The 16,459-nt window shown below is 41.3% G+C and overlaps 1 protein-coding gene across 1 annotated transcript in view; it reads right to left on the bottom strand.

Moving 5' to 3' along the window:
• Positions 1–15,406, bottom strand: part of gria3b (glutamate receptor, ionotropic, AMPA 3b) — a 502,427-nt gene extending 487,021 nt beyond the window's left edge. Inside the window, exons 1-3 of the mRNA XM_041195164.1 lie at positions 15,398–15,406; positions 7,067–7,160; positions 6,593–6,751 (exon numbers count right to left, since the gene is read on the bottom strand). Of these exons, the coding sequence (XP_041051098.1) occupies positions 6,593–6,751; positions 7,067–7,157 (250 nt within the window). The 5' untranslated portion in view covers positions 7,158–7,160; positions 15,398–15,406. The remainder of the gene's footprint in view (positions 1–6,592; positions 6,752–7,066; positions 7,161–15,397) is intronic.
• Between the last annotated feature and the right edge of the window lie 1,053 nt (positions 15,407–16,459).

Below are 16,459 nucleotides of genomic sequence, written 5' to 3' on the forward strand. Positions count from 1 at the left end.
CAATATTATTCAGTTATTGAGGCAAAACGTCACCATTATAGATTCAGAACTGGACCATGTAAATCATTCTAGTATGGCTATTTTCTTCTCCTCCTCAACTGATGTTAGCCACTCATTCTGGGTTCAGTTCTTTGGGCAATGATGCCTTCTGGGTAAATGGCCCATGTGCCCACTTTTCAATGAGCTTAGATAGTGAATGTTATCAGGTATTTGATCACTGGAAGCAAGAGTGGCATCACAGCCAAGCCTGATCCTGTCCTCTCTTGACACATCTATATAAAGTAGACTTTATACTGTCATTCACTCAATAGCAAAGAATCAAGGCTGAATTTATTTAATATATTTTACTTTACTCCGCAGGGGACACCAAAACCAACTGTAGTGCCTCACTGCTTTTCCTGCTAGTATTAGCTAACTGACTGTCAACCAGGATTTAACTAGCATTCTTCCTCATCTATATTGCTTACTATCCCAACCAGACATTGCCCTTACCCACTGAGTCAGTGGGAAGCTCCACTATGGCCCATTTGGATAAGCTTTCGCTATGCTCTATAAAATATGTTTGTAATTAAAGTTGTAATTTTGTGAAAATATTGTTATTTTTATAAATTATTGAAAAGATGTTTTACAGCTTCAAGAACATACTGTTTGTTATTGTGTATTTTAAGCATCCTACTTTTCAAGAGGAACTACAGACTGATAAATCACTTTATCAATGTTGGTGAATATCTAATAAGATTTGAATTTTTGAGATTAAACTTTTATTTTTAAGTACATTCAAGACAATAAGTGCTCATTCCTATGTGCACTATTTATAATGGAGCTAAATTTGTGACAAAAGGTACAACTTATGAATGATAAAATGTGATTAATTGCTTTCAAGCTGTTGAGAGGTAAGCACCTGTTCAAGGTTGGCCAGCCAGCAAACCAGATGACGAATGGATAGAGAATATCATAAGATAAATTCATCCTACTTCAGAAAGGGAGAGGTGGAAAGAGGAGGAAGTCTGCAAACTTACAAATCATACAGCAAAGGCTAAGCAATCAGTCTGAAATAATACAAGTGGAACTCATAATCTACACAGAGCAGCTGATTCCCTGGTTGTTTACTCACACACCCACTCTGTTGAATTGGAATTGTTACAACACATGGTGCTTTTATGATTATAATTACTTGAAAACATTGAATTGACATGATTAGGATAGATTTATGTACCATGTAGAAACATTGCTCGGTTTGAGAAGAGTACATCCCTTCACTCTGTTAGAAAACATGACAGGATTGTATTCAGATTAAAAGAGTTCAGTAAGTGAATTTATAAATTCCAGCAGAGGTTGCTATTAAGTTAATATTCCTTACATTTGTCAGATAGACAATTATATGAAAAGCATTATTTACCTAACACAGGCATTGTTAATACAATGACTCAAAAAGCAAAATTACTGCTTTGGAGGCTAAATCCATCAGGCAAATTGCGCCACCACTACCAACCTCTGTTGAAGTTTACAATTCACTTACTTAACCCTTTTACTCTGAATATGATCTGTAAAGTAATGGCCTCCACAGCTTTAAGTTGAAAACAGTTGTGAGCCTTTCCTAATTTCTGTACTTTATTCTTACTTTTTTTTTTCCACTTTGTCATTGTGCTAGTGGCTTGCACAGCACAAGTTACAATTATGTCATTTTACTCTAAACACACTTTCCTGACCAGTATTATATCGGCTGGAGAAATCAGTTGAGTAATGTATATTTTGCTTTTATTACAATTCAGAGTCAGATCCTAATGATGATTGAAGTGCTTCCTGAACTTTTACTTAAATTGTTATCTATACCACTGGACAATCAGAAGAAAATCACAGCTATTATTTGCATAATGCATATATGGGTGAGCACTGCAATTACTGTACCATAATTTTCTTTAGTTAATCACTAAGTACTTGGTTATCTGCCAACAGATTCTTAGCTTTCACTCAGTCTCTTTTTCAAGAATGTACTATGTTAAGTATTAACAGAGAGAAAAAACTCAAAAAAATCTTTTTATAGCGAACTTGAAAATACTAATATCAGTTCTGAACATTTGCATTTCGGGAAGAACACCAATACCCTTTTATTACTATCTGATTTGTTCAATTAATAGATAGACTAAGTTTAATTTTATTTATGATAAAAACACAAAAATGATTTCTCAGTAAGCTAAAGATGAAAGTTATGGATTTAATTTTCTTACATATTCTGACATGCAAATAATTAGAATTTATAATCAAATTATTTACATAAGAAAGTAAGCTGAAGAGATAGCATATGCTGAAACGCATTAACACTAGTTTGTGGCTTCACAAAAATATTAATGGAATACAAAATGCTCCCAAAACATTCATAAAGATAAACTAGAGTCTGATTTATTCAGATATTGGAAACAAAAATACCTCAGTAAGATGGCAACAATGGCAGACACTGGGTGTCAACATCAGGGAAATGGTTAGGAGGGAAATGCATTGAGAAAGGCCAAGTGCAAGGTATTTAAGCAGTGACCTGCAATTGTTTGAAAGAGTGAGGAGTGTCAAAATTGGCATCATTTTTGGTCTCACTGCAAAGAATGCTAGTTGATAGGTCTGCAATCGTTTCAGAGTTGGTCTTAATATGCATATTGTGCAGACAAAAGAGTTCAGTATTCTTTGCTATGACTCCCCATTCAGCCTCATCACATTGATGGTGTCCTATAGCTGTCATACAATCGATAACTGTATTTTTGTCCAGTTCATGCTGACGAGAAAATGTAATGATTGTCAAAACGTGACCTACTACCTTCTACATAAGCAACTGAGGAAATGATTAAAAGTCCCTGCTTTATGCCACAGTGATTGTCAAATACATGTTTTCATTTCTGTTAATATCTGGAACTAGAATTTTAATCCTTTAGTCTTCCCTGATAGGATGTGCTCGAATAGTAAACAGATACCAAATGAATCCAATTTATGCTAAAAGTAGGAAATTGCCAGCTAACCATTAATTACTAGATGCATTACGTGTCGTGGGTTTCAAATTTTGGATTAGGTATTGAATTATATCACTAGCACCATTATATGTTCTTGTAGTCAGAGAGGAAATCGAAATTGGTAGTAATTTATACAATTTGAAAAGAGTTAAGAAATTATGTAGGAAATTAATCATAGTTATCGGTGAACTAGATATCTGCATAAAAACAAAAAAACTGCGGATGCTGGAAATCCAAAAAAAAAACAGAATTACCTGGAAAAACTCAGCAGGTCTGGCAGCATCGGCGGAGAAGAAAAGAGTTGACGTTTCGAGTCCTCATGACCCTTCGACAGTTCTGTCGAAGGGTCATGAGGACTCGAAACGTCAACTCTTTTCTTCTCCGCCGATGCTGCCAGACCTGCTGAGTTTTTCCAGGTAATTCTGTTTTTGTTTTAGATATCTGCATAAATGCTGCTCATTATGTGAGGAGGTGGTGGAAAATGTCAGGCCTCCCGGCTGTAAATAGAAGGTACAAACTTCTCGCTATAGAAATGCATTTTTGCTGAAGTAGATGGTTGTGGAAGGAGAAAAAAAGAACACCAGTTGGAGACATAGCAGCAGAATGTCTACCCACTGAGCCCCGTAGAATAAGAGAGGCGATTGCACAGCCCAGGGAACTAGGTTTCACACCATTAGTTAAGTGACAGAATGAGAAATGAGCAACTTCGTAGCTAAAGCAGAGACAAAGAGGCAAAATGAAGCAGCTTCCAATTGCAAGAGTACCAAAGCTATGAGTTAGCAGATGTACATAACCACTTGCACATCTTTTTTTGCATTAGAACTGTTTCTGCATGTATTGGAGATGTACATCTGAAAACCTCCATGTGTTACACAACAGACTTTATTATACCTAGAAGTAGGCGTGTACACGTAGTGGAAATGAGCATGTCACGGGAAACACAAGTACAGAAGTTGGCGAGCCAGTAGGTGGAGTTTTTGCAGTTGCTTGTGTTCTGGGTCACCTGAATCTTTGTTAATTTCTATGTCAAGGTGATTTCATTTCCATAGCATATCAGTAGTGAAATCTCCACTTCAAACTGCAAATCAGCAGAGTGCCCTGGGGAATGGTTGCATCATGTCCTACATCCCAGGGCCCATTTGCAGTCTCAACATTTTGTTGACCCTTTTCCAGTGCAAAAAAACATTTCTCAACAGACTGTCCTAATTACACTAACATATATACTGAATTGTTAAATCATTGCATTATTAAATGCAATTTTACACACTTATCCCCCACCCCACAAACTGGAATAATGTTCTCCTGCATTCAGGGAGATGGTGATTTTATATTTGACACAATTATCCTGTTATCTAGTGGGGGGCCTCTTGCACTTCTGAAAAATATTTTCTGATGATACAAACAGAAAGCAGATTCTGACCTGCTGCAAGTTGATTTATTTGCAAACCGCTGAGCACTCTGCGATGATAGGTTGCTTTATAGTTTTCTTTTCCTGATACCCATATAGTACATCTTCTTTGTCAATATTTGCAAGGTTTCATCGACCGTGCAACAAAAAGAAAAAAGAAAAAAAACGCCCCACGGCTTTTCATCTTGATGATTATTCTTCCAATATTTTACAATGACTCAATTCTGTATCAGGTGCGCAACACACCTCACTGCTTGACGCTGACATCAATTCAACAGCGGCACTCGGGTGTTTTTTTTTTCCTGAACATCCCGTGAGAGTAGAGTGGACCGAAAGCAAAATGCTGCAGATGCTGGGAATCCGAAATGAAAACAGCCAGCGCTGGAAAGACTGAGCAGACCAGGCAGCCGCTGTGTGGAGAGGGAGCTTAACCTTCGTGGCTGAAGAACCGAACGGCCGCAGCTTTTGTGGCAACTCATCTTATCCTAAGGAATCAACGGCGGATTTTTCTTCTCCCCACCCCCCACCCCCACGTTTCGAGTGACTGAATGGGAGGTTTGCAAGGCGGTTCTCTAGCAGCTTTCGCACAACTGCTTTAAGTAGGGCGAAGGCACTTCACACCTCGTAATGCTTCTGCTTACTTGCTAAATGTTCAGCGAACTTCAGATTTGCATTAAGCAGTAACTTCGCCAGTACTTTGCATCAAAACCCACTGCCGATCCCTCCAGTGTATTCCCCAGTCAATGGCACCGGTTCGTCAAAATGTTAAGTCCCCCCGCCCGCAGTGTATGCACTGTGCATTCTGCCATGAATCTTTCATTACTGCATTCAAATGTGACTTTCCAAAGTAAAATACACATTGAGCCCTTGTGGTCCCAGAAGGAAATTCGCCGAGGCATCCCTTAATAGAAAACTCAGGAAAGGCAAAAATGGAGGGGGGGGGGGGGTGGAGGGGGGTGTCCGGGGAGCGAAGGGGTGGCAGGAAGAAAATTAGGGAGGCGGAGGGAGAACGAAACGGAGAGAGGAACATTCCTTGTGTAAGAGGGAGAGAGAAAAAAAAACTTCGATTACTGGAAAATGAGATCCCAGATTGTTGATGTTCATTGTCAGAGGCTATCGGGCGTCTGTGTGGCGCTTAATACATGGGGTAGATGGAATTAAAACAGGAAAAGGTCACTTAAGGATTTCCATATCCTAGAGCGATCTCTGGAAATGAAAGAAATGTAAAAAAAAACACACATCTCAAATTGGTGAGACACTTATACCAGCACAGAGGAAATGAATGGAATACGAATACCCCGTGGATGGTCAGATTGAGAGTCCGCGTCGGATTAATTAGGTTTTGTACTGAAAGCGTTTTCTCTCTCTCTCTCTCTCTCCTGTAGCAGGGAGGGTCAACACGCCTGAAATGGCAAGAGATGTAACTGACGGGAGGGAGAACGCTGCCTATACCAAATGTTATTCCTGCTGACCTAGAGGTTAGTATTCTTAAAAACACAAACACACACGTACAGATCACATCCCCATAACATTTAAAGGAAAGGTGCGAAGCGATAGGCAGCGGTTATTTTCAAAAGACAGCGCAACAAAGTGCTTCGAGATCTGCTTACTAATGAGCCAGGACCTTGCAACAACTGCAGAGTCCGTAAAATAAAAAAAAGGACGTGCGGAGAGAATCTGCAAACGTAGTTGAGTCATTTTTCATCGGAAATGTCTTTAGTAGAGCCAGCAGAGTCCAGCATAGATCAGACTGCCCAAACTATACACACAAATAATAACTCAGTGATATGTGAAATCAGCACTATAACATCCCTGTCTATCATAGCAAACTATAAAATTTAGATTTCTGCATAACTCTCAAGTTCTACAATAGACAAGAACACATAAAAATAAATGGATTTGACTCACTGCACCTGTAATGCACACGGGCAGAGAGATGCCCCTTTAATATCGCTGTACTATATCGAGCTGAATAGGTCATTAGATTGCTGTTTGCATGTAATAAGATGCCAGAACTGTGTGTGAAGTAAATATCTGACGAAAATTAGTGATATGGTTTTCAATTAGTTTCCCTCCCTGTTAGCATCAGCAGGCTGACTTCATTAACTTTTTGGAAGGGTTTTTTTGATTCATTTCAGTGCTTTAGTTCAAAAACAGAGGCGAGATGTAAAAATCAAACTCTACTCACAAGCATTGGTCACTGAGAAGCTGTTGGAAGACTCGAGGTTATCGACATGTGGGGTGAGAGCAAAAGGAGCCTCTGAGATGTTAGGGTTTGTGTTGTGAAGGTAAATCCCGAATCGAAAGGCGCTATTTTCCTGATCTGTACTTCTGGCGAACAGTCCCCCTGTACAGAATTAAAAAGAGATCACATCGACTTGTGCCGCATAATCCTCGCTCTTCACTCGCTGCTCCACATTACAAGCACGGCACAGATAGAAGCTAGCCCAGATTTAGCTACATCTGAATGTGATTAAATAAAACCCCGAACAGAAATCAGTTTAACTTTCTTTCAGGATTAAGGCAAATCCCCCTTAAACAGTATCAATGACAAATGACTTGCTTTATTTCACTACATTTAAGCCGCTATCTGTGATCTTTGCTGTCGCTCGGTATGAAGTTCTATATACCAGTTATAGACCTTAAAACAGGAGTCGCTTACCTATTTGGACATTGCTTGGAAAAGCACCCAAGGCTACACCAAAAAGCACGTTGAGTGTTAGGAAGACAGACTGCAGAAAGGTTTGTCCCATTTTCTCCCTGATTTCAATTCCTTCAAACCGACTTGAAAAAAAAGCAAGTGCACCGCTCTGGATATAAATCCCACTCTCCCCCTTTCCTTCTCCCTCTCTCTCTCTCTTCAAAACGTTTCGGTTACGAGCTAAGCGAGGATAAAATATTCTGCCAGAGGAAAATAGGACTATTTCACACTGGCAAAGATGGTGGTGAAGTGAGGCGGGGATCTGAACATGCGCCTCCAATTGGAGCGGCGGGGGAATATTGATCAAACTTGAGCTGACGTTGAATTAAGCAGCATCCCTTAACATCCCTGCAACTGCAGAGCGGGCTGCAAAGCACAAGTACTGTGCCGGCGTTTGTCAACAGCACGGTGTGCTGAATAGAAAACACAACTCTCACGTGTACTCGAAAGCTTTAATGAAGCGAGGTGCGTTGCTTTTATTCTCTCAGAAACAGCTATTTCAAAGCTGCCAGAGACCAAAACGGTACAGAGGGAGAACTTTAAATCAAAATCGTGCCTGCAAGGTTCGAAAGTCACCGTGCAAGGGATTGCCTGTTCTAACTTTTGTTCTGAAGTTTGTGAATATTATGCCTATTGTCACTTGAACAAAGAAATATACAGCAATGGAAACAAGGTCCATCACGCTCAAATAGTTCAGGAACTAGACAGCATTCAGAATGAGGAATTCAGTTGAATGGCACTGTGCATTCCCTTCTGCGAAGGCCCAGCTATGGCGTGTTTATTTGTTTTTATGATTCAAGAACAACAGCAGCTTGTATTTATATAGCTCCGTTAACATAGCAGAACGACCCAAGGCGCTTCAAAGGAGCGTTATCTGATCCAATGTGACAGGGAGATATGAGGGCAGGTGACCAAAAGCCCGGTCAAAGGTCATGAACATTCGAGCTACATCTGAAATGAAGAGTCAGAGAGGTTTAGGATGAGGCTCGGCCAGCTGCAGGCAGGGCAGCCTTTGTTGGAGCAATTAAAATCAGGGGTCATAGGAGGTCAGAATTGAAGGAGCAGCAACACCTCAAGGCTGGAAGAGGCTAAAGAGGTGGGGAGGGATTTGAAAGCAAGGATGAAAATTTTGAAATCAAGATGTTGTCAGACGGAGAGTCAGTAAAGGTCAGCGCGCAGAGCGATGGTGGGTGGACAGGACTTGATGCAGCTCGGGAAGTTTTGGATGAGCTGAAGCTAATGGAAGGTACAAGGCAGAAGGCTGGTTAAGAGAACATTGAAGTAGTTGAGTTTGAAGGCAACAAAGGCATGGATGAGGGTTTTAGCAGCAGATGAGCTGAGGCAGGGTGGAGACCCGTTATTTTACATAGGTGAAAATCGGCTGCCTCAGTGCTGGAAAGGATATATAGTCAGAAGCTTGGCTTAGGTTCTAATAATATTTGGGAGAGGGCTAGGGTCGGTGCATAGGGAATGGAGCTTGTGGCGGGGACAAAAGGCTTTGGTCCTCCCAATATTTAATTGGAGGAATTTTCTGTTTATCGAATATTGGGGGAGCGTGACAAATCAATGGCAGCAGAGGAGCTGTGAGGATGGTGGTGAGATAGAGCTGGGTGTCATCACTGTGCGCAGTGGAAGTTGGCATGTTGGTAGAAGATGTCACAGAGAGGTAGCATGTTGATGAGAATTAGGAGAGGACAACGAATAGATCCTTGTTTAGGGGGTTGGCAGGGGATGGATTCAGTTGGTACCTTTAGAGTTAAAATTCACATGTGCGGGGAATGTCTGTCTCCAGGAGGAAGAGGGGAGGATTTATCAAATCATTCTTGTTCTATGAGGCTCAGTTAAAAAACTGAAGTTTTTAGGTGGTAGAGCTGCACAACATTGCAAATGGTTTTCAGGATTTATAAAACAAATTCAGTGGTCTGAATTTTACCTTTGGCAGGCGCACATGTTCGGCGGGCCTGGGAGTGACCGGGAAATGGGCCCCTGACCGCCATTTCACATCTGGCCAATTAATGGCCAGCCAGCGTGAAACACACGCTGAAAAGCTCAGCGCTGCCGGGGAGGGGTGGGGGTGGGCGATGACATTTCCGTGGGTAAGCACTGCGAGAGAGCTTCCTGAAGGCAGACAGCTGCGTCAGGGAGCTGCAGGCTTGAAAATGCTCGGATTAAGATCTAAAAAGCTGCAAAAAAGTGTCCATGCATTGCAGTCATTCACCTGAAAATATAGCTGATAAAAATACTGTCCAGATATTTACTTTTATTCTGTTTCATAACATAAATTTCATTCTGCCCTTGGATGAGGTTCAATCAATAATGTAAAGGCCACCTGGCCGATTTGCCTGTTTGCCAACTGTGAGGCTGGACGGGCCATGAAAGATCAGAGACAATTGCACTGTTAATGGACTTAATTGCCCTCTTAATTGTTGGCGGGTGCACTTTCAACTTTTGCAAGTGCCTGCTGAGCGAATTATCAGCGCGATGATGTCTGGACGCACGCCCAACGTCTTCTCACACGATTTTATGCCCAATTGGGTCAGGCGCACACCCACCCACGGGACATAAAATTCTGCCCAGTATTGCAAATGGTTTTCAGGATTTATAAAACAAATTCAGTGGTCTGAATTTTACCTTTGGCAGGCGCGCATGTTCGATGAAAAATCTTGCATTCATCAGGACACTTCGCAAGAATACCAATAAGGTGAAAACAACAATTTATACTGTATGTGAAGTGAGTGCTGATTGGTTGGCAAGTGGCATTGCAATGGAGAATGCACCAGTGATGGTGACTGACAGTTAACTGCCAAGCATTGCTTGAAAATTAAACCAGGCAGCTTGACCCTGATTGGTCAAGGCATTGCCCTGAGGAATGAGTCAGCAAATGGCTGTCACTCCTTTTGTTTAGCTGAAACAGGCACATATATGTACATGTTTTTCTGTCTGCAAAGAATGGGACCCTGTGTATTAATATATGTAGCTTCCAGTACAAGCAAATGTGCCACACTGCAGGCCTGACTGACTATCTTAAATTAATTGTCAGCATAATTCTTAGCATACTGAGGATTACTTAGCAAATGTTGTCCAATCAAGGAATCACATCTAATGTTGGACACGTGTTTTGAGTTTTGCAAAGGCAGGCTGGTTGGTTACCGTCTGTAACCTGCCCAACGCATACAGTGAATGGGACATATTGTTTCATACGATACACCAGTCTTTGGGACGTACACCCTATGTACTTAGCTGGCACTGAAATTCATAAATCACGTTACTCATTTGTGTGATAGGCAGAACGTCTGGACACCCTGATCTGATCATTTTGCACTGTATATCACACTGATTCATCAATGGGTACAAGGTCGACACTTTCGGCCCTGAAAAGTGACCAATCTACCTCAGATTACCCTGGAGGGACAAGTATCTCAAAAATTTGAACAGTAGATGAAGCTAACTGTTTCATGCTGCTATGCCTTAGCAATATGAGTGGTATTTGCCACTAACAGGATGCTGCTATCAAACCAAAAAGATGTTCTGCCTCTCACTTAGATTCATAATAATAAAACAGGTAAATTATTTTAGCAGTGAAATTAAGATTTGAACCAGTGAATAAAACAGGCAGGATTTAAAAAATAAACTCAAATGTCAAAATATAATGTTCATGGAAGAGTTGGATTAGTGCCTTTCATTTCATGTATGCACAAGAATTGCTAAAAGATAGTTGTACAGATGTGATTGGCATTCTAGACGATTGTTGTAAGGAATAATTTCTTTAAAGTGGGATGCGGCACAAACATTTTGTGTATCTGAACTAAAGTAAAATCAGTTGTCAAAAATATGCCAGCATAGTTTGCAATTCTGACAGGACAGAATCAACAGTTGCATTAACAGAAATCCAGTAACTTAAAAATAATGCATTTCTCACAGAAAAGGCTCTTGTTTATATCAGCATCAAGCTTCTTGGATATATCCAAAGGCCCTTGTGTAACCTGCCTTTTTTATTAAAGGTTGATTTTTAGTAGTCTCTGTCTATTAAAGTATTCTGTACATGTTAAAAGGTTCACAAACTTTGAGCTGTTTTTTATAGCTCCCTAATGGTCATGTTGTCAATGGTATGGGGTGAGACGTAAAATATGATGGGTGGCTAGCCCACCTCCTTCCTGCCATCCCCAAGCTGTCCCCCATAATACGGGGAGTGGACTGCTGGCCACCATGTGTATATAAATAATTAGGGGCCAATTGAGCATGTTTCCGAGCTAATTGGCCCCAATATTACGCTGCTCACACCATAACATGGTTGACCTGGGCAGGCAGGCAGGAGTGCGCAACCCATTCTTTCAAAACAGTTTTTAAAAGAGCGGGAAGGAAAGGGAATGTACTTTCCTTCGGGGTTGACCTTTGCGCATCGGATCCCCTTCCTTCTTCCCCGTCTGCATTATAATACCCATAGCCCTACCCCCCCCCCCTCCCTAAGAGGCCAGATCCCTCCCTGCCCAATACCCCTGACTTACCTGAGTCTGGGATCCATTGGGACCTTCATTCTAGGTCTTCCTGTAGTCTCGACAGCGCCCACTATTGGGCTCTCATGTTGCCAGGATTACAAGAGCATCCAGCAGCTCCTGAGGGCGGGACCTCCGCCCAATGAGGAGTGGAAGTCCCACACTTTCCTTGTTGTTGCCGTGCGCAGCATGTTATTGCTGTGGGGCAGATATTTATTTCATTGGTTGCTTTCCGACCAAATTTTTAGTCGGGTTAGAGGGCGGTGGGTGGGAGTTGAGCAAGTAGTACACATTCCCCACCCCCCGCGTAAAACCCAACCCATTGCTTCGGCAGCTTACATAAAAATGGTCTATTTAATGCCTGCCACATTATTTTCATTTCGTAGAGACATACGTATCTGTGTTTTCTCCCCCTCTTCCTTTAAGGCGCTCCTTAAAACCTACCTCTGACCAAACTTTTGGTCACCTATCCTAATGGCTCCTTGTCTGGCTCAGTGTTAAATTTTGTTTGATAATGCTACTGTGAAGCACCTTGGCAGGTTTCAATATGTTATAGGTGCCACTATGCCAAGGAGCTTTGGTGAATTGATGCAGTGCACCTTGTAGCTGGTGCCATTGTGCTTCGGTGGTGGAGGAAGTGAATATTTGTGGATGGGGTGCCATTCAAGCAGGCTGATTCATCCTGGTTATTGTCGAGCTTCTTGAGTGTTGTGGGAGCTGCACTCATCCAGACAAGTGGAGAGTATTCCATCACACTCCTGATTTATGGACAAGCTTTGAGGAGCTAGGAGGTGAGTTACCTGCCACAGGATTCCTAGCCTCTGACCTGCTATTGTAGTCACTGTATTTATATGGCTAGTGCAGTTCAGTTTCTGGTCAATGGTAAACCCCAAAATGTTGATGGTGGATTCAGCGATGGTAATATCATTGAATATCAAGGGGCAATGGTTAGATTTTCTCTTCTTGGAGATGGTCATTGCCAGGCACTTGTGTGGCGTGAATATTACTTGCCACTTGCCAGCCCAAGCCTGGATATTGTCCAGGTCTTGCTGCATTTGGACATGGATTGCTTCAGTATCTAAGGAGTCATGAATGGTGCTGAACATTGTGCAATTGTCAGTGAACAGCCCAACTTCTGATGTTATAATGGAAGGAAGGTCATTGATAAAGCAGCTGAAGATGGTTGGGCCTAGGACACTACCATGAGGAACTCCTGCAGTGATGTCCTGGAACTGAGAAGATTGACCTCCAACAATCACAACCATCTTCCTTTGTGCTAGGTATGACTCCAACCATTGGAGAGTCTCCCCACTGATTCCCATTGACACCAGTTTTACTTGGGCTCCTTGGTCAAATGCTGCCTTGATTTCAAGGGCAGTCATTCTCACCTCACCTCTGGAGTTGAGCTCTTTTGTCCATACAGACATATGAACAAGGAGCAGGAGTAGGCTGTTCAGCTCCTTGAGCCTGCTCCGCCATTTAATAAGATCATGGCTGGTCTGATAGTAACCACCAATCTACATCCCACCTACCCTTGATAACCTATCACCCCCTTGCTTACCAATAATCTGTGCAGCTCTGCCTTAAAAATATTAAAAGATTCTGCTTCCACCACCTTTTACAGGAAGAGAGTTTAAAAAATCATGACCCTCTGAGAGAAAAAAATGTCACCTCATCTCCGTTTTAAATGGGCATCCCTTATTTTTACACAGTGACCTCTAGTTCTAGGTCCTCCCACAACAGGAAACATCCTCTTCAAATCAACCATGTCAAGTCTCCTCAGGATCTTATATGTTTCAATCAAGTGGCCTCTTACTCTTCTAAACTCCAGCGGATACAAGCCTAGTCTGTCCAGCTTTTCCTCATAAGACAACCTGCTCATTCCTGGTATTAGTCTGGTAAACTTTCTCTGAACTGCTTCCAATGCATTTAGACCCTTCCTTAAATAAGGTGACCAATAATGTACATAGTATTCCAGATGTGGTCCCACCAATGCCCTGTATAATTGAAGCATAACCTCCCTACTTTTGTATTCAATTCCCCTCGCAATAAATGATAACATTCTATTAGCTTTCCTAATTACTTGCTGTTCCTGCATACTAGCCTTTTGCAAGTCATGTACTAAGACACCCAGATCCCTCTGCATTTCAGAGCCCTGCAATCTCTCACCATTTAGATAATATACTTCCCTTTTATTCTTCATGCCAAAATAGATAGTTTCACATTTTTCCACATTATACTCCATTTGCCAAACCTTTGCCCAATCACCTAAACTATCTAAATGTTTTTATAGCCTCCTAATACCCTCTTCACAACTTACTTTCCCACCTGTCATCAGTAAATTTGGCAACCATCCCATCCATCTCTTCATCCAAGTCATTTATATAAATTGTAAATAATTGAGGCCCCAGCACTGATCCCTGTGGCACACCACTTGTTACATCTTGCCAACCTGAAATAGACCCATTTATACCCGCTCTGTTTCCTGTAAGGCAGCCAATCTTCTATCCATGCCAACATGTTACCACTTATACCATGAGCTTTTATTTTCTGCTATAATCTTTGGTGTGGCACTTAATCAAATGCCTTCTGGAAATGTTTGAACCAAAGCTGTAATGAGATCAAGAGCTGAGTGATCCTGGCAGAACCCAAACTGAACTTCAGTGAGCAGGTTATTTCTAAGCAAGTTCCACTTGATAACACTGTTGATGACCTCTTCCATCACTTTAATAATGATGAGGTGGCAATTGGTTGGGTTGGATTTGTCCTGTGTTTTGTGGATGGGACATGCCTGGGTAATTTTTCACATAGCCGGGTAGATGCCACTGCTTTAGCTGTATTGGAACAGCTTGGCTATGAGCGCAGCAAGTTCAGGAGCACAAGTCTTTAGTGCTATTGCTGGAATATTATTAGGGCCCATACCCTTTCTAGTATCCAGTGCTTTCAGCTGTTTCTTGATATCACCTGGAGTAAATCGAATTGCCTGAGGACTGGCACTTGCGAAGCTGTGCATCTCCATAGGAGGCTGAGTTAGATCATCCACTCGGCACTTCTGGCTGAAGGTTGTTGCAACTGCTTCAGCCTTATCTTTTGCACTGATATGCTGGGCTCCTCCATCATTGAGGATAGGGATATTTGTGGAGCCTCCTCCTCCAATGAGTTGTTTAATTGTCCACCACCATTCACGACTGGATGTAGCAGGACTTCAGAGCTTAGATCTGATCCGTTGGTTGTGGGATCACTTTGCTCTGTCCAGCTCATCATAGTTTGCCAACCTAAAAATGATCCATTTAGCCCAACTCTTTGTTCCTTGTTAGTTAGCCAATCCTCCATCCATGCTAATATATCACCCCCAACACTATGATCTCTTTGTGGCACATTACTGAATGCCTTTTGGAAATCTAAATACACTACATCTATTGGTTGTTACCCTCAAAGAACTCTAATAAATTTGTAAAATGTTTTCCCTTTCACAAAAGCGTTTTTACTCTGCCTGATTGTATTATGATTTTGTAAAAGTCCTTTTACTACTTCCTTAATAATTGATTCTAGCATTTTCCCAATAACATGTTAGGCCAATTGGCCCACAGTTTCCTGCTTTCTGTTTCCCTCCTTTCTTGAACAGAGATATTACATTTGTGGCTTTCCAATCTGCTCGGATCTTTCCAGAATCCAGGAAATTTTGGAAAATTACAACAGTGTGTCCACCATCTCTGCAACCACTTCTTTCAAAATCCGGGAGGAGACTATCAGGGCCAGGGGACTTGTCAACTTTCAGTGCCATTAGTTTTCCTAGCACTTTTTCTCTAGCGATCATGATTATTTTAAGTTTTTCCCTCCCCTTTTCCCCCCTGCTTTTCTACTATCCTTAGGATGTTTTTTTGTGCCTTCTGCTGTGAAGACAGATATAAAATACTTGTTCGAAGTTATTATTATCTCATCCTCTATAGGACCAACACTCACTGTAGCTACTGTTTTCCTTTTTATATGCTTGGAAAATCTTTTACTGCCTGGTTTTATATTTATTGCTGGTTTTCTCTCCTTCAATTTTTCCCTCTTTGCTTTTTGTTAGTCCTCCTTTGATAGTTTTAAAAATTTTCCAATCTTTTGGCCTACCACTGATGTTGGCAGCATTGTACATCTTTTTCTTCAATTTGATACCATCTTTAATTTCTTTAGTTAACCACGGATGGTGCATAACTGTAGCAACTTTCTTTCTCAACGGAATATATTATTGTTGAGAGCTACGAGATACCTCCTTAAATATCTGCCATTGCTTCTCAACCATTTTACCTTTTAACCCATTTTCCCACTCCACTTTAGCCAACTCTGTCTTTATACCCTTATAATTGTCTTTAAGTTTAAAACTCTAGTTGCAGACCCATATCTCTTACTGTCAAACTGAATGCGAAATTCAATTATGTTATGATCACTCTTACAAAGAGGATCCTTTACTCTAAGATCATTAATTACTCACATATCATTACACATTACTAGGTCTAAAATAGTCTGTTTCCTGGTTCCAAAGTGTATTGTTCTAAGAAACTGCCTCAAATACATTCCAGGAACCTATCCTCCAGGTTACTTTTGACAATTTGATTCATCCAAACGATATGAGGATTAAAATCTCCCACGATTATTGCATCACCTTTCTTACAAACCCCCAATATTTCTTGATTTATACTCTGTGCTGCAATGTGGCTACTGACAGGTGACTTTTAAACTATTACCACCAGTGACTTCTACCCTTTGCTTGGTTTAATCTCCACCCATATTGGTTCTACATCTTGATCCTCCAAATCAAAATCATTTCTCACTACTGTATTGTACCGATCTCATCCTTAATTAACAGAGCTACCCC

The sequence above is a fragment of the Carcharodon carcharias genome, chromosome 9 (genome assembly GCF_017639515.1).
Source record: "Carcharodon carcharias isolate sCarCar2 chromosome 9, sCarCar2.pri, whole genome shotgun sequence".
Lineage (NCBI taxonomy): Eukaryota > Metazoa > Chordata > Chondrichthyes > Lamniformes > Lamnidae > Carcharodon > Carcharodon carcharias.